General features: G+C 51.3%; 1 protein-coding gene across 3 annotated transcripts in view; it reads right to left on the bottom strand.

Annotated features, from left to right (window-relative positions):
- Positions 1-5,485: 5,485 nt before the first annotated feature.
- The window catches only part of LOC118790804 (protein diaphanous homolog 1-like), a 98,338-nt gene continuing 79,676 nt past the window's right edge, over positions 5,486-24,147 (bottom strand). For 2 of the 3 annotated variants that reach the window (XM_036547865.1, XM_036547867.1), the window contains 5 exons: positions 24,126-24,147; positions 22,672-22,836; positions 20,982-21,114; positions 15,068-15,157; positions 5,486-5,927 (listed from right to left, as the gene is read on the bottom strand). The exon at positions 24,126-24,147 is cut by the window's right edge and continues 103 nt beyond it. In XM_036547865.1, the coding sequence (XP_036403758.1) occupies positions 5,740-5,927; positions 15,068-15,157; positions 20,982-21,114; positions 22,672-22,836; positions 24,126-24,147 (598 nt within the window). In that variant the 3' untranslated portion in view covers positions 5,486-5,739. The remainder of the gene's footprint in view (positions 5,928-15,067; positions 15,158-20,981; positions 21,115-22,671; positions 22,837-24,125) is intronic. The other variant, XM_036547866.1, reaches the window with a different exon arrangement.

The following is a 24,147-nucleotide window of genomic DNA, read 5'->3' as shown; positions in this document are numbered from 1 at the left end:
TGACTTATCTCACGGCTTGGTTAAATACTCGTTTCTGATTGGCTGGAGGGGCGTGAATTATTTTCCAGTAAATGCACGATGTACGGCTATGAAGTAGTTCCAGTGAAAGTGACATCGCCAATGATGATTGATTGATTATTGATTTTTTGACAGGTGGAAGTGTTTATAACAAGAGATGTCCGAGAGAAATCTGGTGATCATTGATCGCTGTTTTGGAACATTAAGACACGTTAAAAGCCGTTTCACCTTAGGCCAGGTTCACACTACACGGTTTTAGCCCTGATTTTCCACTCGCCGACAGTTTTTGGAGATCGCCCACAAAAGCCCCAGATCAGAGGCAAATCGGTTGTTCAAAGACGCCATCCGAGGGACTCCCCGATGTCTCGCAGACGCCCGACAGATATCTAGCAGGCTCAATATCTGGACCTGTCGGGGAGTCCAAATCCTGTAGTGTGAAAAGTGTAGCGACTGACAGTGAGAGCGGCGACGAGCTACAGCCAACGAGACTGCAAGACACGGGGTGAGGGGAAACCCGGGGGAGGAGTTGTAGCCTATAACATCAACAAGTATGGCTACAACAGAAGTTCCGCAGTCTGCTTGGATCCAAGAAATGGAGGAAAATTTGGGTGAACTTTGACAGGAGCACCAATGCCTTTTTGATGTTTCCAAAAAATAATAAATTCCTGCAGTACTGTGAATATGAATTCATGACTTAGGACTGTGACTCTTACATTACAATTTAATTAACCTACATAAACAATATCAATAATAGCAGTACCCCGTCAAAATACAAATACTGTGAAGTGAGATTTTGGTCATATTGCTTACAGAGCATCTTTGTCTACAGTAGCCATTTTTGGAAGACTAAAATCCCTGTCTCGCGCATGGTATCGTGTCATTCCCCGTGTCACGTCTCGCGTGTGTTTTCATGGCAAAACATAGTTTGGAGACCAGACAGACTCGACGGAGATTCCTTCTGGTGAAAAATCTTGTAATGTGTGACCCCCTGTCGCTGATTAGTCATGTAGTGTGCAAACCACAACGATTTCAAGATTCCCGATTACAAGACAGCAAGTTGTGTAGTGTGAACAGTACAGCGATCTGACGACTTTGAAAGTCATGTAGTGTGAACCTGGCCTTAAGCGTTTTAGAATGTCCGCAAAAGCCTGGTCGTACTTCAAGGCGGGATTTGTTGGCAAAATTGAAGTGACGAGGTCAGGACACCAATGGATATTCTGGTTGTATGTGGACAGGTTTGCACAAATATTTCTATTTTACTACAAATTTATTAGGAAAACTGTAAGCTACACATTTCGGTGCCTGGATTCCAGTTGTTTCTTTGAATTGCAGCGATCCATTTGCTTCTCTTTTCTTTAGCTTTCGGCAGTCTGTAAAAAGATAACTTCAACAAGAAATCGGAGCTAAGATCAAAACATTCTATAATTAATATTAAAATCTATCCAAACGTCTGTCTTGTGACCTCCCTCGCAGACAGGGTAAAATGTCTGACAAGTAGGTCAGGGGAGATCACTGTTTTACTGCTACAGGTCGGTCGCACCAGCTCAGCCAGCAGGGGTCCTCAGCAAACATGTAGTTCAACCCGTGTGTGCTGAGCAAAAATTTGGTGAAATACACACTAAACTATATTCATTTTTGACTCTGTTACACAAACTCCTCCAAGACATGTTCTGTCATTCACCCCTTCCTCTCACACCAGACACCCACCTTCGCCTCTCCCCAGGACAACAAAGCCAGCCTGGGCCCCTGGTCATTGGCAGCTGGTGACAGGGGCAGGATTGAACCTAGGCAGTAGAGCTCAGCTTGCATTCAAAGCAAAGGCCTTAACCGCTGAGCCACTCAGCAGCCCCTATGAAAGGGCTTTCTGTTTTCAGATACCAAAAAAATCTGCTTCTGCCTCTCTCCCAAAACTTCTGGCTTTCAGGTAGGCTGTGAAATCACCCCACAAGAGCTGGAAAAATGTGTGCTAAACACACCAGGAGCCCCTGTTTTGCTTTTCAACAGAACATATTTGAAGTCAAAACACTAAAGCAAACGGAAATGAATATGTCCTTGAACAACTTTCTTGTAGAACATGACAAGCTAGTTGTTTTTACTGGGGGTCAGTCATTACCGAACTGTACCAACATGAGCTCACTGTGGCATGTGTACATTATGATGTAATCAGCTGTAACAAAGGGCCTCTTTGCAGGGGCCTGCAAGGACAGGAAGACATGGTGCATTGTGAACTGCCTTCTCTGGCTAATCCCCTCTACAACACTGAGCTCAGATCAGTGCTCAGTAAGTAAGCAAATCATTGGCTGATCTCCAGTACGGCATAGGGAGCAGTAACTCCAGGGTGGAGCTCAGATGCAGTTTATGTCACCTTTGCTTCTTGCAGCATGGTGAGGGCAGGGTGGCTGCTGGGTCTGGTGCTGTTTTGCTTGTGCTCTGGCTTCCTGGAGGTTCCCCTTTTTCTCCGCTCTCTGGCTGCATGCCCAGGTGCTTCCTGAATGAATCATGGAACGGACAATCGCCAGGCGAAAGAGGATGTGTTTCCTCACATTCCACCCCCTCCTCTCAGGGGGTCAGCTGTTGGCAATGAACTATATTGAGTCAGAGAGGGGTTGATGGGAGATGAAGTCCATAGCTCAAGGTCATGCAATATGCGTACACTGGCTCTGGACTTGAACTCCCATCAGCACCACTGTATCATGGTGTCCTCAGAGGAGAGCCATTTGTGGTCGGAGCACATGGGGTTGGACTGCGGGGGGTGGGGGGGGTTGCTAAAATCTAGAATGTTGGCAGCGCAGGGAAAACTCACTCATCAGACATCAAGTGGTTTACAACGGGTTCAGAATAATCTGCTCAGCATTCAGGAATGTGTGTGTGTTTGTGGTTTCCCTGGAGAGCCCCCCCCTCTCTTCTGCTGTGAGCTGAGAGATGCCTCTCTGCTGTGGAGCTTGCTCTGGCTCCAGGACCAGGGACGTTTCTAGCTATTGAAAAGATTTGGGGCAAAGTCCAGTGTTCCTGGGGCTTGTCTTTTTTTGAAGGGAGATCGGCATCGGTAGGTTGGGGAGGTTATATCTGCCTTTATAATAAATAAATATCACACCTTCAGACGCTGCAAGTCAAGTTCCGCTCTGTTACACAGTCTGTCTGTTGTTTTGCACAACACAGCACAGCTGTTACACACCTCAGGGCCTCTAACACTGCCTGCCTTCCTCTCTGGGGCACAGTAACTTTATCGATATGCAGACACAGTAAATCAGATAAAAGCGGGTTATAAATACACCATACAGATTTTTTCTAATGGATCCTTCCTTACAGCACCTGCTTGTTTCATGAGGTACTGTGCTTTGCTCAAACACCTGCAGGAAACCAGCCCAACACTCTCAGCCCTGCCATCCAGACAGAACCTCACATCAACGTTGGCAGCTGCTCACCAACGTAAAACTGAACTCGTTCTCTACATAAAAATCAGAGCTTTTCTTTTCCCTACTTAAATACTATGCCTTTGCATTACACCATCAATTGCAATGCAATGATGGATAAGTTGAGTGACAGGCCCTCAGAAGTTCATGGTAACACCACTCTGCGTCTCACAGGGGGGGGGGAGCCTCACTGTACTGGGAGGCAGCTGCTTCTGTATGGAACACAGGTGTGCACTCACCTGCAGTGGTGGGACAGGTATCTGCACCTGCGAGCAGAGCACATCAACACGCTTCTCTTACTCTCAGAGAGTGCATGAATGAGAGTTCACACCAGCGGGCTGTGTGGTTATTCTGAAACACGCTTCAGGAGTACACAAGAACACAGACACCTGAAAAAACAATTATTCAAGACACTTTTTAATTGTTTGGGCTTGGAAAAATATGAGCCTGACAGAATATCTAGGTACAGTGTACAGTTCAATATACAAATAAACCACAGTGGACTGGAAGATCTTGGTCAAAAAAAATTGGAATCTTTTTAATCTTCAGACATTTATATTAAAACATAATCCAGAATAAAATTGGTACAGAAAGGAAAATTTCTTAAAAAAAAAATAGTTAAAGAAAGAAGTCAAGCATGCTGGCCTCAGCCCTGTCAGCCATCTTACAGTATTACCTACCCTCTCATGCCACAGATCCTTTCCAAAGCCCAACCCCGCCCCCCCCCCCCCCCCTCCCCCGCTGCGGTGCTGCATTGCTGCCGCTGCAGTAACCTTGCAGCGGCTGACCTTCTGCAGTGATGCTGAGTGCGAGGGAGCAGATGGCTGTGCGCTGCAGGCCTGGAGCTCCTCCATTAGCCTGTTCTGAGAAGCATTAGAGCGTTCCAGCAACGGCTGCTTCAGGACAGAGATGGCCTGCACCCCTCCAGGAGAACAGACAGACAGCAGAGACGCACACTGACAGGAAGCACCGACTTTCAGCAGTGACTCCATTTTCAGCAGTGACTCATATCACAGTGTTGGCTCTGATGATGGTTCCAGCTCTGACTCAGTAATGCTTTGGCATTATAGCCCTTGAGGCAGGTCTCTCATGGTAACAGAGTTCACTCACGCTACCATGGAAATGGGGTCCTGGGAAGCTATGGCCACCAGAGTCCCTGAACATAAATTGCATTTATTTATGTAAGGTTTTCCCAGTGCTATGCCACAGCCAGCCAGCCAGGACCCCGGTGCTGACTGCTCAGGGTGGCCACAGAGGTGCCTGCTGCAGTTACAGCTGTACCCCGAGATTCTGCTGCAGTTACAGCTGCACTTGCACCCCGAGATTCAGTCCAATGCCTCAGAGCTTTTTTCAGCATGGTGAGGCTGCAGAGAGGACACCAGCGATACAGTAACTGCAGGTTAACACTCCGGCCTGGGCCTCACTCTCCCGTGAGCTTCTGTAGACACACACGTCACAAACCGCTACAGTGTATAAAAAAGGCAAAAAACGACACCCCCCCCTACAAAAAAGAAAACAGATATAAGGAACAGAATCACACCGTGGTCAGGTACCAGACCTTCTGAAACTGAAATGTGCCGTAGAAGTGCCGATGCAGCGTGCAGAGCCCTGCTCTCCCCACAGGGGGCGCTGTACGCTCCCAAACCCGGGTTGTTGGCACTCGTTTCTTATGCCTGTGCACACACAGAGCTACTTTAACTTTACCACTACATTTACTGATTTTAAAACAACAAACGGTGCGTGAAACAAATCAAATCTGAGAAATTGCCGATCCACTTCTCTAACCGTGAAGTTCAGAGTGGGCAGGGGGAGGGAGTGAAAGAACGAGGGAGGAAGGGAGCATCACATCAACCACTGACAGTGAGGGAGAGAGAATGTGACTGAGAGAGAAGGAAAATTCACGAGAGAGAGCAGAAGGAGTGAATGAGTCAGAGAGTGAGTCAGTGAGAGAGTAAGAGTGAGTGAGTGAGTCTGTGGGAGAGAGTGAGTGAGTGAGTCTGTGAGAGTGGGAGAGAGAGAGAGTGAAAGAACGAGTCAGTGAGTAAGAGTGTGTGAATGAGTCAGAGTGAGTCAGTGAGTCAGTGAAAGAGTGAGAGACAGACTGACAGAGAGGAGTTTGTGTGGCAGTAGCAGACAGCAGTGGGGCTGTTTCAGGGTGGGGTGTAGGGTGGGGTGTGGGGTGGGGCTGGGCAGGGGCCAAAGCAGCAGCGAAAGAGGCCAGTATGTGTGTGGGGGGGTGTCACCGCCCCCCCTCCCTAAACACACATGGGGAACGCAGTCCGGCTCCGCAGCTGATGGGGCGGGTCCTTCAGCTGGAGCGGGCAGGACCGTCGTCCAGTAGCCCCTCCAGTGACTCCGCCTCCTCAGGCAACTCCGCCTTGCTCTCCTCCTCCTGCACCTTGCTCTTCTTGGCTGGGGAGCTGGCTGGGGCGGGGTCCTGCAGCAGCTCTTTGGCCAGGATGGAGGTCACAGCATTGCCAGCTCTCCGATTGGCTGCTAGAAAGAGACCAATCAGAGAGAGAAACTAGAGAGACATGCCAGAGGCAACAGCATACAATGCCACCACTCACAGCGCCGACTGGACGACCAGGGGTCAGAGGTCAAAAATTCATGCAATAAGGCAGGGAGGTTAAGGAATCCAAACTGGAGAGCTGTCTGCTGCTGAACATGGCGTCTCTGAGGAGAGGACAAAGCTGGCGTTCAGAGCTTCCAGTGACTTTTAAAAACCACTTAGAGGGGTGCGAGGAATGGGTGGAGCTGTGCAGGGCAGGCCACAGGAGCACAGCACCCCCCGCAGGACAGGAAGCGACAGGCTCTCTCCACCAGGACGCAGCCAATGGCCACAGCCGTAACTGCACACAGAGGCGTACAGAGCACAGCGAGGGGGGGAAACCCGTCACTGTCAGTGCGACAGCGTCACAGCCTCCCCGCCAGCGCTGACACACACGGCCGCAGACAGGGGGAGGTGCAGCTCACACCCCAGTCTGCACACAGCGCAGAGACACACAGTGTGCCGAGAGGAAGGGACAAAACAAGCCAGAGCGTAACGCCCCTGAGAGACGGCGCTGCAAGCTCCACACAGACAAACGCGTGTGAGAGTAATCTGACCTGAAAGGCACTGCCACAATCATTCCACCCACAGCCCTCACCCGGAGCGCACGTGTGTGTGTGTGTGCGTGTGTATGTGTGCGTGCGTGTCTGTGTGTGTGTGCGTGTCTGTGTGTGTGTGCGTGCGTGTGTGTGTGCGTGTGTGTGTCTGTGTGTCTGTGTGTGTGTCTGTGTGTGAGTGTGTGTGTGTGTGAATGAGTGAGTGTGTGTGTGTGTGTGTGAATGAGTGAGTGTGTGTGTGTGTGTGTGTGTGTGTGTGAGTGTGTGTGTGTGTGTGTGTGTGTATAGCTGGACAGTGGGGATCACAGCTAAGAGTAAAACTGTTTTCTGTGTTTCCGTTTACCGCTGTGTAAGAACAGTGCCATCCACACTGTGCATCAGGCAGCGCTAACAGATAGTAATAATAATAATAACAACATAATATAATATAATAATAATATGATGCTATGTAATTCAATATGGTACAGATAGTTTGATTTTATTTCTTTGGTTCTTCTTAAGCAGACAGTGCTGCCTGTGTACTTTATAGCGGCATGGCATATTTTGCAAATTGCATGCGTCTTGTCAAATTGCCCGTCTCTCTTGAAAAATCAGAAGTGTCACCAAACATTTGATTCATAGCAATTCGTTGGAACGTGTAGCTCTTCCTCCTCCATGATAATCTGTGACTCGCCCGGACACGCCTCCAACTCGCGCGAGACTTGGCCGAGAGACTTGACGAGAATCGGCCGCTGACAGCAGTGGAGATGAGAGTGCGCTTGAGAAACAGTTTAGAGAGGAGGAATCTATCGAAATATAAAATTATTGTTCACAAATTATTGGTCACGTTTCTAAATGTCATAGGGCCTCTACTAATAATTATATATGAATAAATAGGCTTTCACTGATGCAAAGATGTTACAAACGATGCATCCAGAGTTCAACCGACAGCCACACAGTCACCCACACACATCGACTCACACACACACACACACACACACACACACACACACACAAAAATACACACACACGCACACACATATATATATATCCACACACACGCACACGCACACTCATATATACACACGCAGACTCATACACACACACACAGGAACACACTCACAGGAACACACTCACAGGAACACACGCACACACACACACGCACACACACACACACACACACACACACACACACACACACACACAGAATGCTTGCTGTCACACTGACACACAGCTATGACCCCACACTGACCTGCACATCCCAAACCCCCGGCTGAGGTTACCATGGGGACCAAGGCTAGGGAGAGAGGCAGCGCTGCCATGTTAAAGAATCAGAGGGGCTCTGAAAGGAAGCAGAGAGGGACACATCGCCCCCTGCAGGCCAGCTCTGTCTCTCCCTCTCTCCCTCTGCAGGCTCCTCAGCTCCGCTGAGCGGCCATGTTGGATTATGTAGGTCAGTGGGAGAAGGAGAGCGGGAGGGGAGTAACCCCTTCAGCGCCAGCGTGCTGCACAGAATACAGATACAGAAGCTCAGAGTGCTGACCGCCGCTAATCCCCTGTGATACGAGGACGAATCAGACCCAGATTAAAACGGCATCAGATACAAGACTGCCAGCATATGGTGCTATACTGCGACTCTGAGAGGAGTGTGTGTGTCTGTGCATCTGTCTGTGCGTGTGTGCATACGTATGTGTTTTTCAGTATGTGTGTGTGTGTGTGTGTAGAGATGTGTATATTTATATAGGTGTGTCTATATGTACACGCCTTGTTACACACGGCCTCTCTGCCCAGTCTCCAGCACTCAGCTAGAAACCATACAGGTGGCTTCTGAACTGTGCCCAGGAAGCGGGCAGAGACTCAGGACAGGACGCAGAGATGCAGCAGTTTTCACAGCGTGCAGAAATGCAGCAGGATGCAGAGATCCTGCAGATTTCACAGCGTGCAGAGATGCAGCAAGACGCAGAGATCCCGCAGTTTTCACAGCGTGCAGAGATCCCGCAGGTTTCACAGCGTGCAGAGATGCAGCAGGTTTCACAGCGTGCAGAGATGCAGCAGGACGCAGAGATCCCGCAGGTTTCACAGCATGCAGAGATGCAGCAGGTTTCACAGTGTGCAGAGATCCTGCAGTTTTCACAGCGTGCAGAGATCCCGCAGGTTTCACAGCGTGCAGAGATCCTGCAGTTTTCACAGCGTGCAGAGATCCCGCAGGTTTCACAGCGTGCAGAGATCCTGCAGTTTTCACAGCGTGCAGAGATCCCGCAGGTTTCACAGCGTGCAGAGATCCTGCAGTTTTCACAGCGTGCAGAGATCCTACAGGTTTCACAGCGTGCAGAGATCCTGCAGGTTTCACAGCGTGCAGAGATGCAGCAAGATGCAGAGATCCCGCAGGTTTCACAGCGTGCAGAGATGCAGCAAGACGCAGAGATCCCGCAGGTTTCACAGCGTGCAGAGATCCAGCAGTTTTCACAGCGTGCAGAGATCCTGCAGGTTTTCACAGCGTGCAGAGATCCCGCAGGTTTCACAGTGTGCAGAGATCCCACAGTTTTCGCAGCAGCGGCAGCTGACGGAGGGCTGATTCAGACTGGTAATGTCTCGCCTGCGGCTCGCAGCAGTGTCAGCGTCTAACACCCTTCCACAGCATCCAGATCCTGTGAAATCTCAGTCAGGCCTCCCTGACATGGCGTCCTCTCCCAGGACAGGAAGTGACAGAGCAGCCTCAGACGGGAGATACTTCCTCTTTAAGGAGAAGCTCCTCTTCAAAGGAAGAGGAATAGAAATTTAAATTGAAAAGATGTGGACCGACAGGAAGCTCTGAAATCTGCCGGTTATAAGATACACACAATGGAAAACCAGAGAGCACCGCAACATGCAAAACATCCTTCTGTGTGTGTGTGAGTGAATGTGTGTGTGTATGAGTGAGAGTGTGTGTGTGTGTCTGTGTGAGTGAGAGTGAGAGTGTGTGTGTGTCTGTGTGAGTGAGAGTGAATGTGTGTGTGTGTGTGTGTGTGTGTGTGTGTGTCTGTGTGAGTGAGAGTGAGAGTGTGTGTGTGTGTGTGTGTCTGTGTGAGTGAGAGTGAATGTGTGTGTGTGTGTGTCTGTGTGAGTGAGAGTGAATGTGTGTGTGTGTGTGTGTGTGTGAGAGAGTGTGAGTGAGTGAGTGTGTATGGGAGCCCTGTCTATTCTTTTCACACATTAATCAAACGGCTGAAAGCAAGCCCACTCCACAACACACACACACACAAACACACAAGCAAAGTTACCAGGCTGGTCTCCAAAGTGAGTTCAGACAGGGAGAGCACAGAGTCTAGAGAAGAAGATGATCAGTGGTTAGCGGAAGACTGTCAGTGTGAGTGTCTGAGTGAGTGTGTGTGTGTGAGTGTCTGAGTGAGTGTGTGTGTGTGTGTGTCTGAGTGAGTGTGTGTGTGTGTGTGTGTGTGTGTGTGTATGTGTGAGTGTGTGTATGAGTATGTGTGTATGAGTGTGTGTATGTGTGAGTGTGTGTATGAGTATGTGTGTATGAGTGTGTGTGAGTGAGTGTGTATGAGTGTGTGTATGTGTGAGTGTGTATGTGAGTGAGTGTGTATGAGTGTGTGTGTGCATGAGTGTGTGTATGTGTGAGTGTGAGTGTGTGTGAGTGTATGTGAGTGAGTGTGTATGAGTGTGTGTGTGCGTGTGAGTGAGTGAGTGCGTGAGTGTGTGTGTGTGTGAGTGTCTGAGTGAGTGTGTGTGTGTGTGTGTCTGAGTGAGTGTGTGTGTGTGTGTGTGTGTGTGTGTGTATGTGTGAGTGTGTGTATGAGTATGTGTGTATGAGTGTGTGTATGTGTGAGTGTGTGTATGAGTATGTGTGTATGAGTGTGTGTGAGTGAGTGTGTATGAGTGTGTGTATGTGTGAGTGTGTATGTGAGTGAGTGTGTATGAGTGTGTGTGTGCATGAGTGTGTGTATGTGTGAGTGTGAGTGTGTGTGAGTGTATGTGAGTGAGTGTGTATGAGTGTGTGTGTGCGTGTGAGTGAGTGAGTGCGTGAGTGTGTGTGTGTGTGAGTGTGTGAGTGAGTGTGTATGAGTGTGTGAGTGAGTGTGTATGAGTGTGTGTGTGAGTGAGTGTGTATGAGTGTGTGTGAGTGAGTGTGTATGAGTGTGTGTGTGTGTGTGAGTGTGTGTGTGTGTGTGAGTGTGTATGAGTGTGTGTGTGCGTGTGAGTGAGTGAGTGCTTGAGTGTGTGTGTGTGTGAGTGTGTGAGTGAGTGTGTATGAGTGTGTATGTGTCAGTGTGAGTGAGTGTGTATGAGTGTGTGTATGTGTGTGAGTGTGTGTTATCCTTGTAGAACAGAGCTGGTGTCTGAATGCACTGCTTCTCTTTGATCACACAGAGTGTGGGATCGGCTGTATGGAGACATCTGCTCCAGGGGTCAGAGGTCGCCAGCCGCATGTGAGCCCCACCCCCAAGCCCCACCCCCAGCCGGCCAGTCTCTGAGTGACACACTGCATCTGCAGACTGCGCAGGCAGATGTGGGGCAGCTGCCCCACCATCACCTTTCTCTGAAAGCCCAGGGGTCAAAGGTCAGGGTGAATTCCAGAGACACAGCCCTCCTGCCACATTCCTGCTACCGCTAACTCACTGCAGCCAATCAGCTGCCAGCGCTGCAAAACCCACACAGGGGTGTGTGTGAGTGCGCATGTGTCTGTGTGTGTATATGAGTGTGCGTGTGTCTGTGTGTTCACGTGTGTGAATGAGTGAGTGTGTGTATGTGTATGTGAGTGTGTGTGTTTGTGCGTGAGTGTGCGTGCGTGCATGTGTGTGTGTGTGTGTTTTTGTGTGCGTGTGTGTGTGTGTGTGCGTGTGTGTGTGTGAGTGAGTGAGTGAGCGTGTGCGTGTGTGTGTGCGTGAGTGAGTGAGTGCATGAGTGTGCGTGTGTGTGAGTGCGAGTGCGTGTGTGTGTGTGTGTGTGTGTGTGTGAGTGAGTGAGTGAGTGTGTGTGCGTGTGTGTGTGTGTGTGAGAGCAGCTGTGTGTTTGAATAGCAGTGCAGTACGCAGCGGGTGGAGTCCTGTGTCAGTCTCTCCATTAATAAAAGCACAGCAGTAATATGAGCCCACACTTCCCTCCTACACAAAGAGCCAAAAATAAGCAGCTCTATATCAGGAGGCTCTCCACAACAGCAGCCAAGCCCTGAGTCACTCGCTAAATATGCCCTCCACAGAGGAAGCCTGCGCTTGTGTCTGTCAGACGCTGCGTGTTCTGCGTGTGTGTGTGTGTGTGTGTGTGTGTGTGTGAGTGTGTGTGAGTGAGTGAAACAGTAACAGAGGCTGAGTCAGACTAGAGGCCTGGGGTTGCCAGGTGTCTCACCTGGTCCTGCTACAACCCCTCCACCTGCTGGATCTCACGCACAGGTATACAGCATACATCACTTTTCACATGCAAGTCACAAAAACTGCACAGCACCTCACCAATGTAGCAGCACAAGAGCAACGTTAGCACAACGTTATTCCTATTCTACTCTAGCACTGCAGCTGCAGCCAGCACACCTCTCTCTATGCAGAGTCTGTGGAAGTGCACAAGTAATCTGATCTGCAGAGGGATTTTCTGGGAGACGAGTCTGGGGCTGTTTGCCTCATTACAGACACTCTGCCGGGCATCACAGGCGGGACAGACTCATTACAGACACTCTGCCGGGCACACACACACACATCTCTCACACACATGAGGGGGAGCTGTACCTGCCCACTGCACACTCAGACACCACCCACTGCACCCTGAGACTCCACCCAGCCTGTGCACTGCGGATGGGGACCACAGCCTCAGAGAGCAAACGCTGGCTCAGTGTCGGCCCTTCTGCAGAGAGCTGTGCTTCTGACAGCGTCAGTCAGAGGAACAGGGGGCCTCATAAGCAGCTTCGCTCACAGCGTAAACAAATCTGTCCCTTTCCTCCTGCCAGCGTGCTCCGCTGCCATTGGCTGCCTCACTCCACACAGCCAGCGTGCTCCGCTGCCATTGGCTGCCTCACTCCACACAGCCAGCGTGCTCCCCTGCCATTGGCTGCCTCACTCCTCACATACGCTCTGCGAGATGTGAAGTATCTGACAAGATTTACACTTTACGTGCTGACATGCACAGTCCTCCTGCATGACGGATCTCAGCAGTTTAATAAACCCGATCTGTAAAAGGAGCATATAATTCAACCCCAGTGAAGTGCGTAAAGCTAACACACACTCCTGAAGCGAGGTGTGGGAGGGACAGTGTCGCAGTAGTTCCTTAGCACAGCAACTTCATAAACACTCTAGTGGAACACACTGCGGATACCCCAGACCACTGGACTGTCAGGTCACTGCACTGACTGTGTTCCGCACACTGAGTCAGAATCAGATCGAGAATCTAACACCAAAATTACACTGACAGGAGTGTGAGACAGTGCAGTGTACTGGAGCTTTAGACAGAACAGAACAGCACACTTGGACAATAGCTTGTGCTGGTAGTCTGCACCATATTGTACTACGGGTTTAGACTGGATAGTGTACCGAAGCCTCAGACTGTATGGGGTAGTATGGGTTCAGACAGTGCAGCGTGCTGGAGAGATGACAGGTGGTCCAGGTCAGCAGCAGCAGGGCACGGTGAAAAAAAGCATGTGGACACGCCCACAGACAGCCCTGCATTCCGGGGCTCAGAGCTGGGCGCTAACGTGCTAATCAGCTCTTCCCCTCCGGACCGGCTCATCCCCCGCGACACAGCGAGAGCGCTCAGGATAAACAGCCTGTCACAGCTCTGCCACACGGCCCGGCCACACGGCCCTGCCACACGGCCCTGTCACACGGCCCTGTCACACGGTCCGGCCACACCCCTGCCACACAGCCCTGTCACACGGCCCTTCCACACGGCCCTTCCACACGGCCCTTCCACACGGCCCTGCCACACCTGTCACACGGCCCTTCCACACGGCCCTGCCACACCCGTCACACGGCCCTGCCACACAGCTGCAGGAGGGCAGCTGAGCAGGATCACGGCCTCAGACAGCAGCTGCCAGGCATCAGAGCTGTGAAAGTGGGTGAAGCGTCAGCTGATTACTGACCAGAGGACTCCGCCCAGAGCAGGGACTGCCCACAGGCAGGGGGCAAGCTGATTACACACCAGGAGAGCTTACAATCCAACACACTTTCAGCACTGATTACACAGTGGGCATGTTATTGGCAGATGGGTGTGTGTTGTGTGGAGAGCTGTGGGCTCTCACAGAGGGAGCTGTAGGCTCTCACAGACAGAGGGAGCTGTAGGCTCTCACAGAGGGGGCTGTAGGCTCTCACAGACAGAGGGAGCTGGGGCGCTCACAGACAGAGGGAGCTGGGGCGCTCACAGACAGAGGGAGCTGTAGGCTCTCACAGAGGGGGCTGTAGGCTCTCACAGACAGAGGGAGCTGGGGCGCTCACAGACAGACAGACAGCTGTGGGCGCTCACAGAGGGAGCTGTGGTATCAGTGCAGTGACGCTCTTCACTTCCTGCTGAGGGGATCCGGTTACACTCTGAGAGAGACTGAGGGAGCGTTCCCAGGCCAGCTGCCCTCCCCGATTCTGCACCCGGTGACCCTGCGACTCCAGCAGGACTTCAGGGGTCAGGGATGGTACGCGTGTGGATCTGAGAGCTTCCAGGCAGCCTTCAGCACCAGAGCAGTGAGACTCGGCCCACCCGGCGCCAGGAACACATTCCTGTCCTTCCACTCAGTCCCACATGAACAAACTCACATTCCTGCTACAACTGTCTGTATGAAATATGATAAACGACCATACAGCACACACACACACACAACAGAAACACACACACACACACACACACAGCAGAAACCCACACACACACACACACACACACAGCAGAAACACACACACACACACACACACATACACACACACACACACACACACACACAGCAAAAACACACACACACACACACACACAGCAGAAACACACACACACACACACACACACACACACACAGCAGAAACACACACACACACACAGCAAAAACACACACACACACACACACAACAGAAACACACACACACACACACACACACACACACACAGCAGAAACACACACACACACACACACAGCAAAAACACACACACACACACACACACACACAACAGAAACACACACACACACACACACACACACACACAGCAGAAACACACACACACACACACAGCAAAAACACTCAGTGCTGACAGGCTGACGCCAGTCTCTGATCTCAGGGAAACGTTACGGTTGGCCCGGGTCCGAGTCCGAGCGCTGTGTGCAGGCAGACACACTGCAGCTCACAGAACCTCTCTCACACAGCACACACTATCTGCAGGGAAACCAGGCGTCTCTCAGAGAGACAGAGCAGCCCGGAGACGCTGCCATTAACACACACACTTACTCACACCCATCTCTCTCTCTCACACAGCACACACTGTATCTGCAGGGAAACCAGGCGTCTCTCAGAGAGACAGAGCAGCCCGGAGACGCTGCCATTAAAGGTGACAGCATCAGAGGGATTACCTCAATCCAGTGTACAGGCGTGACTTACCTGCCTGCCGTGGGCCCCTCTTCCTCCTGAAGGCAGCACCTGACTGCAGGGCCTCCAACAGGCCATCCATGATACCCGTCTCATCTCCCTCTGCAAAAAACACACACAGAGTTAGGGTTTGAAGCTCAGAAGCAGCACGAGCACACACACACACACACACACACACACACACGCACACACACACACAGCAGGCAGACCCTCCCAGCTCACTCTAACAGCTGAGGGGAGCTGCTTACAGCGCCCGCGCCAGTGTTTCCACAGCAACAGAGCAAAATGGCAGCTGGGCTGTGAGTCAACACAGCTCTGACACACTCTGGACATCACTTCCTGTCACACTCTGCACATCACTTCCTGTCACATGCCTAAAAAACACGGCTGCTGGCTCAGATGCTCCCGTCCTCCTTCACCCATATCTGCACACTCATTAACTGCTTAGGACGGTTAGGATGGTTAGGATGGTTGGGACGGTCGCATGGTTAGGATGATTAGGACGGTTAGGATGGTTGGGACGGTTAGGACGGTTGGGACGGTTGGAACGTTCCCGTGGTTAGGATGGTTAGGATGGTTGGGATGGTTGGGATGGTCCCATGGTTAGGATGCTCATACACACATCATCTGCCAAGCTTGCTGCTCAACACTGGCTGATGTTATGTAACAGTTTTGTAATTTGTTGAAATATTAAAGCGGAAACCTGTAAATGCCACATAACCCAGGAATATAAATGGGATGCTAGTGACCAAAATCAGAGAAACGCTGCGTGTTCACAGGGAGTTTCAGTGTGCAGTCAGACAGGCCACATTGCGGCCTTTCCCATTACACTGCGGCCTTTCCCATTACACTCCAGCCTTTCCCATTACACTGCGGCCTTTCCCATTACACTGCTAACTAAACATCTCTACTGCTTCTTTGCACACTGTCTGTAGGGTCTGACTGTCAGAACCCAGCTCAGTAACTTGTGCCCATCTGAAACCGGACTGAATCCTGTGCGGATGCTTCCTCAGGTTGTGAAAATGCTAATGCCTGCAGGCTAACGTATCTCACTGCAGCTTCTGCTAACATCGCTCCTGACCACCCTCCATTTCAGATGAGACTACTGCAGTGAAAGAGAGGGGGAAGAGAGAAGGGGAGAGAGGGGAAGAGAGGTATAGAAGGACAGAAAGAAGGAGAGAGGGAGGGAGAGAGTGAAGGGGTAGAGGGACAGAGAGAAGGAGAGAGGGAGGGAGAGAGTGAGAGAGAAGGGAGAAAGAGACAGATAAGGTAAGAGTCCTCTGAGTAAAGACGAGCAGCAGAGGCCGTTTGTAACCAGGATGTGGAGAGAGGCAGTGTGAGACATGAGCGCCCCCTGTCTGCTCCTCTCTGTCACACCAAGGCAACCTGTCATATTAGCATGGTGGCCACTTTAAGCACACTAACCCAGATGAGCACTGACCTACTTACACCACACAGCCATTACTGCTGCTGGGGGCTACACACCCACGCACACACACACACACACACACACACACACACACACACACACACACACACAAGCGCGCGCACACACACACACACACACACACACACACACACACACACATGCACACACACACACACATGGGCTGTTCATCAGGTCACAATGTAATCCCCCTCCCTGCCCCGCCCAGCCAACAGCCTGAGGGTCCACATCAAAGCCGATAAGGAGCACTAATCCCCACAAATACACACACACACACACACACACACATACACACACACACACACAGAGCTCTGCCTGAGCCATGCCATGTGTGAGTGTGTGTGTGCGTGCGCCTGTCTGTTTCTGTGTGTGTGTGTGCGTGTGTGGGTGTGTGAGTGTGTGAGTGTGTGTGTGTGTGAGTGTGGGTGTGTGTGGGTGTGTGGGTGTGTGGGTGTGTGTCTGTGTGTGTGTGTGGTAAACACTGGCGATGCAGGCGGGCAGATGGTTTTAATTTTCCCGTATTCAGTGAGTTGACGGTTAAAGGTTTTCAGGCCTGTGAAGAGCTGAGATGTGGAAGCAGAGCCCCACCCCCTCCAAACACACACCAGATGGGCCCCCCCCCACACCCCATCCTCCGTCACGCAAAGTCAAAACAACAAAGGAGAGAAACATACATGTCTCACAAGTGCCACCTGCTGCTCACGCAGCGGAGGTGCGGGCAGGTCCTGCAGCAGGACAGAACGAGGGACACCGCGCTGATGCTAACGGCACATTCGCACCTGAAACGCGGGACAGAGGAGCAGCCTCGTGTGTGGCCCCGGCCTCTCCGGGACCAGCGTCAATCGCAAATTTAATCACACCACATCGAATCGAATAATCCACACTGTCCACCCGCTGCTCTGACCCACTGACCTGCAATCTAAAAATACACCAGCGAGGAGCGCCGGGCTTTCCAGGGCTCCCAGCTCTGTGCGCAGAGGCAGGCAGTTAGCGCTGATAACTGCCACCAGTACAAACCTGTCCCAGTGAGAATGTTTCCATCACACCCCACACAGTATCAGCAACACGAATGTATTAACATCACATTAAACGCAGAGTAATAATCTCAACCCAAACTATAATGTAGGTCTTCTCACAACAAAGACCGATGGCTGGAGTCTCTCCCCCCAGCTGGAACCAGCTCTCTGGCCTGATGGTCAGACTCTGTCCCTGAGCAGACAGACAGAGAGAGCCATCAGCCACTGTAACCATGCAGATAACGCGGCAGTGTGTATTGCCACAGAGCTGAGATCAGGGCAGACACCCTGCTTCAGCCATCTCTCACAGCCCAGCGCTGAAGGGGTTAACAGCTGCAGGACTGTGAGCGGTACAGACACGCCCGCCTGCTGGCTCTTACAGCCTCACTTTCTCACAACACTGACATCTAGTGGCAGATGCAGGAACGGCCTCTGTCCGACATCCGAATGCTTCTCCAATCTGCTACATCCATTAAGCATCTGCGATCCTCACACAGAGAGCAGAGAGAGACCCCGGCCTTGGTCTCTTCACAGCCTACGACAGCAGTGTGCAGCAGTGGGAAATACCAAAGCAAAAGGTTGCCAGTTCAAACTCATGGTGACACAGCGAGAAAGGTGAATGCACTCAATCCCTGAGTGACTATACAGCTGTATGCTGACAGCATAAGTAACTGTAAGATATGCTAAGACAAATAACACCATGGAAACATTTGTCAGTGAGAGATATTTGGCAGCTAGTTCACGTGTGATATTATGTCTTCAGTGCTGCTGTGATGAGCGTTATTTCTGCGGATCGGACCCATCTCAGTGGCCTCCCTGTAGAAGCAGAGTGCAGCTGTTCACCCAGAGCCAGGGAAACACGTGTCATTTCCTGTCCCGCAGTTTTCCTCAGTCATGTGACCACACATCCGCTCTCACCTCCTGCAGACCCAACAGGCTGCTCTGCACGACCCGCTCCGCTCCCTGCGGTCGCTCACTCACGAGCAAACAATCAGCGGGAGAATCATTCAGGTGCGTGACGCAGCAGAGTGCGTGACGCAGCAGAGTGTGGTACAGCCTAAGTGAGCAGAGCTGCAGCAGGGGCAGCTGCTATGGATCAGGAGATGCTAACACACTCCGCACTGTGAGAAACGTGTTCCTCAGAGACAGTCTGAGAGCAAACAGACCAACTCAGAACAGCCGTCCTCAGTCTCCCTCTCGCTCTCCCCCCTCCTCCTCTCCTTCTCCCTCTCTGTGGAAATTCCTTCGCAGGGCAGGAAGTGGCCCAGACGGAAAAACGGGCAGAGCGCCGAGAGGCTGCAGCCCGTTTTCGCTCTGCGTAGGAGAGAGCCGCAGCTCCGCAGCAGCAGGGCTGGCCTGCAGCCTCCTCTCCAGGTGTGCGTTGGGGGTCTGGCGGTTTATACAAAACTGTCTGCAGCATGTAAATCTCCTGCACAGGTGAGCCCACAGCAAGCCTCCGCAGAACGCTGGGGGAACTCCACACCCCCCACCCCCCCACCCCTCCTACACTTTCACAAACCGCAGGAGGAGTCAGAAGAGCAGGGAGAACTCAGAGGGGGATGCGTTCTCTCCGAAAAGTGAGGAGTAAGAAAGAGAGGAGGGAGGGAGGAATGAGAGAGGGAAGGGGCCAGCCGCGAGAGCCTTCGGGGGCTGAGGGCTAGCGCTGGAGCGGGAGATGTTGTGATTGGCTGCTGATCTGGCAGAGTGAGGGCGGTGAGGGTTTGAAGGAGAGGCGGGAGAGTTTGTGATTGGCTGCTGATCTGGCAGAGTGAGGGCGGTGAGGGTTTGAAGGAGAGGCGGGAGAGTTTGTGATTGGCAGGAAAACTGAGGCTGATGGGAAACAGATGTTGGAGGTAATGTGTGTGCTGAGAGAGATGGCACACTCCACATCTCAGAGGCAGCCAGGAAACTATCTGCAGTGTGTGTGTGTGTGTGTGTGTGCGTGCGTGCGTGCGTGTGTGTGTGTGTGTGTGTGTGTCTGTGTATGTGTATGCACGTGTTTGTGTGTGTGTGTCTGTGTGTGTGTGTATGTGTATGCACGTGTGTGTGTGTGTGTGTGTGTGTGTGTGTCTGTGTGTCTGTGTATGTGTATGCACGTGTTTGTGTGTGTGTGTCTGTGTGTGTGTGTATGTGTATGCACGTGTGTGTGTGTGTATGTGTATGCACGTGTGTGTGTGTGTGTGTGTGTGTGTGTGTGCATGTTCCAGAGAGGAAACAGGAATCTGGACTGTGACTGACTCACATTAGAGTCCAAACAGACCATCTCCTGCATTTTCTTTTCACTCGCAACATTCACACACCTCAGTAGCATGAGAGAAATATACAACCCAGCTTTAACCTCTAGCTACTGCCCATATTCAGAAAAGCCCAGCTGTCCTTAAAGAGCACTACACACATGAGGCACAGCCTCGGCTGGTACAGCAACCCAAGCTGATGAAGCTCGAGCCACAATAAAAACAGCAGAGTAACATTGGAACCAGTGTCCCTCTGGTAGAGACACTAATACTATTGGAACCAGTGTCCCTCTGGTAGAGACACTAATACTATTGGAACCAGTGTCCCTCTGATAGACACTAATATTATTGGAACCAGTGTCCCTCTGGTAAAGGCATTTTAAGTCACTCATATCATTATAACCTCTGATCATGGAAACCTGTTTATTAGCAATCTCTGCCTGAACAGAACTTCCAACACACAGATGCAAAGCCTGTGTGTGTGTGTGTGTGTGTGTGTGTGTGTGTGTGTGTTTCCCAGAGATAAAGGGATTCTCTCACTCTCTGTCCTTTAAGCTGGCTGATGCCTCTTTCTCATAAGCACTTAAACAAGACAAGATGTGCTTCGGGGAAATCTTGTTGTGAATTTGGATTAGAGACATGCAGGAAGGCAGCGCCTCCGTTTCCTGTGAGGCTGTGGTTGAGGACAGAGGCCTTTACACAGTGTACACAAGCACACATCTACAGATAAGAGCGCAGCTCATTTCAAGCCTCATTACACTCAGTGTCCCACATCAAAAGCCATCGCTTCAGTCAAAACATGAACTGTGAGCGCCCTCCGCTGGAGCCCAGAGGAATTTCAGCAGAGCTGCGGGGTAAAGCAGCTCCTCTCCTTTCTGCTGCAGCCGCAGTAACCATCAGCAGTCATGCTGGGTAAAATTTACTGCACAGGGTCGTGTAAAATAAAACAAAGCCACGACCACAGGCCGTTAGCACAGGCGGAGGCGGCAGCTGCAGGGTTTACAGAGAGCGCGAGCCAGCAGAGTGTTTACACTTTACACTGAACATCGCAGGGCCTGCTGCAGCTCTCTCTCTCTGACACTGCGCTCAGATGCACCTGTGTTGCCCCCATGACCCATAAACACACAAAAATAAACATTAACCAGGTAACCATACCCAGCCTGCAGCCCAGGGTGCTGACGAGTGCCGGTGCGGTGCCTGATGGGAAGGGAGCAGCCTCTCTCTCATACCTGCATTGATGTCCAGTAGCTGGCTCCTCTTGGCCTTCTCCTCCTTCTCCTTCTCTGCCTTCTCCCTCGCCAGCTTGGCCCGGCGGATCTTCTCCTCGGACTCCTTTCTCTTCTGGTTCTCCTTCACCGCTTGCTGAGGGAGGCAGCAGCAGAAATGAGTGTTTGAAAAAACACACAGACACACACACGTACACGCACACAGACACAGACACAGACACGCACACATGCGCACACACACACACACACACACACACACACAGATGAATAAATGCATACACAGACACACACACACAGACCGATCTCACAAACACAGACACACACAGACACGCACGCACACAGACGCACACAGACACACAGACACAGACACACACACGCACACACACATGCACACAGACACAAACACAGACACAGACACACACACGCACACACACACACACACAGACCAATCTCACACACACAGACGGACACACATAGACACACACACATGCACACACACACACACAGGCCGATCTCACACACACACAGACACACACACGCACACAGACAAACAAACACAGTGACGATGCTCACAGTACTGATTACCATAACCCACTTACAAACAGCTATACTCTCTCATAATGACAACTGATCATTACACTGTGTGCGTGCCAGTTTCTGTGTATACATCTATTCATGTGTGTGTGTGTGAGATCGGTCTGTGTGTGTGTCTGTATGCATTTATTCATCTGTGTGTGTGTGTGTGTGTCTGTGTGCGTGTATATATGAGTGCTCTATTGTATACACTACTGTACACACACACACACGCACACACACACACACACACACACACACACACACACACACACACACACACACAGAGGAAACTCAGGCTACAGGTGAACCAAAGTATGTGACATCATCTGCAGGAGTGCAGAGCTTATGCAAAGTGCTTCCCTTCCTGCGGGGGGGGGTGTGTGTGTGTGTGTGTGTGTGTGTGTGTGTGTGTGTGTGTGTGTGTGTGTGTGTGTGTGTGTGTGTGTCTGTGTATGCATTTATTCATCTGTGTGTGTGTGTGTGTGTGTGTGTGTGTGTGTGTGTGTGTGAGATCGGTCTGTGTGTGTGTGTGTCTATGTATGCATTTATTCATCTGTGTGTGTGTGTGTGTGTGTGTCTGTGTGCGTGTATATATGAGTGCTCTATTGTATACACTACTGTACACACGCACATACGCGCACACACACACACACAGAGGAAACTCAGGCTACAGGTGAACCAAAGTATGTGACATCATCTGCAGGAGTGCAGAGCTTATGCAAAGTGCTTCCCTTCCTGCGGGGGGTGTGTGTGTGCCAGTTTCCAGGTGTGTACAGTGAGTGAGTGAGTGAGTGTAAGTGTGTGTGTGTGTGTGTACAGTGAGTGAATGTGAGTGTTTTCTCCTGTGTGTCAGTGTGTGACAGTGTGAATGTTTGGGTGTCATTTGTATCTGTCTGTTCGTTTAAGCAGTTTATGTCAGGCAGCAGGAGCTAGGGGCTGGATTGCATGTTCTGTGTAAACACAGCACGCTGTGAAAATGCTCCTGTGTGTTTATGCATATGGACCTGCCCACAGTCTGGATCTGAATACTGTGTTTCCACTGTGGTTGGACTCATCATGAGAGTGTTCTGCCACAGCCAGACTGCAGGCCCTACACCTGCGGAGGCAAGCCGCTCACCTGGAACATGTTGCGGAAGTTGTTGAGGTCACCGAAGAACTCTTCCACGGACATCTTCTTGGGGTCGAAGATGAAGTACTTGCCCAGCTCCTCATACTGCTTCTCCATGCTCTTATGCATGAGGTCCACCTTCTCATACTGCTCCCTGGCCATGCTGACAAAGCTGTGCTCACAGGTTAAAGAGCTTACCACTGTGGAACAGGCTTCAACACCCAGCCTAACACAGTCCCAACCTCTGCTAACACACCAAAATTTCAACCTTTAATATATAAGCCACCACAGCGGCTCTAACACTAAGGTCGCTCTCATACTGTTTATACTCTAATTCAGCACCTCCCATGAGTGATCCTGTCCTGCACTGTCCGGGATTCCCCCTCAGACATGGAGGTGAAGAATACCCTTTAGAAGATGCTAAAATATGGAAGGTATCCATTAATTGCTACTGATTTGACCCTGGTGAATCATTCATGTGGTGGTTCTGTACAGCTTCAGATCCAGATACACAACATGAGAGTGATCTGAGCTTCCTCAGCTGAAGCAGAGCCGGGGGGAGCGGCTGGAGAGAGGAGAGTCTGCCACATGCGTGAGAGAGGCGTGCTGTGAGGACCTCAGCAGCGTCTTCATTAAAAATGTGAGCGGCTGCCAAGTGCAGGGACTCCAGGAAGAGTTAGTAACTGCGCGATTGGGCTAGCTCGGAGAAAAGGGCTTTGTTACGCTGCTGTGTCCGAGAGAATGGGGAAGCACAGCACGGCCACAGCGCAATGGAAGAACAGCATGATGGGAAAGCTAGCCAAGCACTTCCAGTCAATGATTACAAAGCGCATCATGAGACAAAGCGCCTCATTCTATGTGGCAGGAGAGCGGAACATCACACAGTCTGCTGGACAGCCTTATTAACGGACGGGGCAGTGCATCGCTCAGATGGTCAGAGCCCTGAGAGCACTCTGCCCCTCCCCCAAAACACACCACCTCATTCACTGGGAACATTCCAGCACCAGTCCTCACGACCGTACCTCGCAACTCACCGATTTCTGACTAGGCGTGGTGAGCACAGGAGGAGAAGAGAGGAGAAGGAGAGAGGAGGAGGAGAGAGGAGGAGGAGAGAGGAGAAGGAGAGAGGAGGAAGAGAGAGGAGGAGGAGAGAAGAGAAGGAGAGAAGAGAAGGAGAGAGGAGAAGGAGAGAGAAGGAGAGAGGAGAAGGAGAGAGGAGGAGGAGGAGGAGAGAGGAGAAGGAGAGAGGAGGAGGAGAGAAGAGAAGGAGAGAGGAGAAGGAGAGAGAAGGAGAGAGGAGAAGGAGAGAGGAGGAGGAGGAGGAGAGAGGAGAAGGAGAGAGGAGGAGGAGGAGGAGAGAGGAGAAGGAGAGAGGAGGAGGAGAGAGGAGAAGGAGAGAGGAGGAGAGAGAAGGAGAAAGGAGAAGAGGGGGGGGGAAAGAGCTGCAGGCAGGGGAAGGATATTGTCATCTTCTCCACAAACTTG

Source organism: Megalops cyprinoides, chromosome 16 (genome assembly GCF_013368585.1).
Source record: "Megalops cyprinoides isolate fMegCyp1 chromosome 16, fMegCyp1.pri, whole genome shotgun sequence".
NCBI lineage: Eukaryota > Metazoa > Chordata > Actinopteri > Elopiformes > Megalopidae > Megalops > Megalops cyprinoides.
The sequence above is the reverse complement of the archived record's forward strand: the minus strand, read 5'-3'. Positions and strand labels throughout refer to the sequence as shown.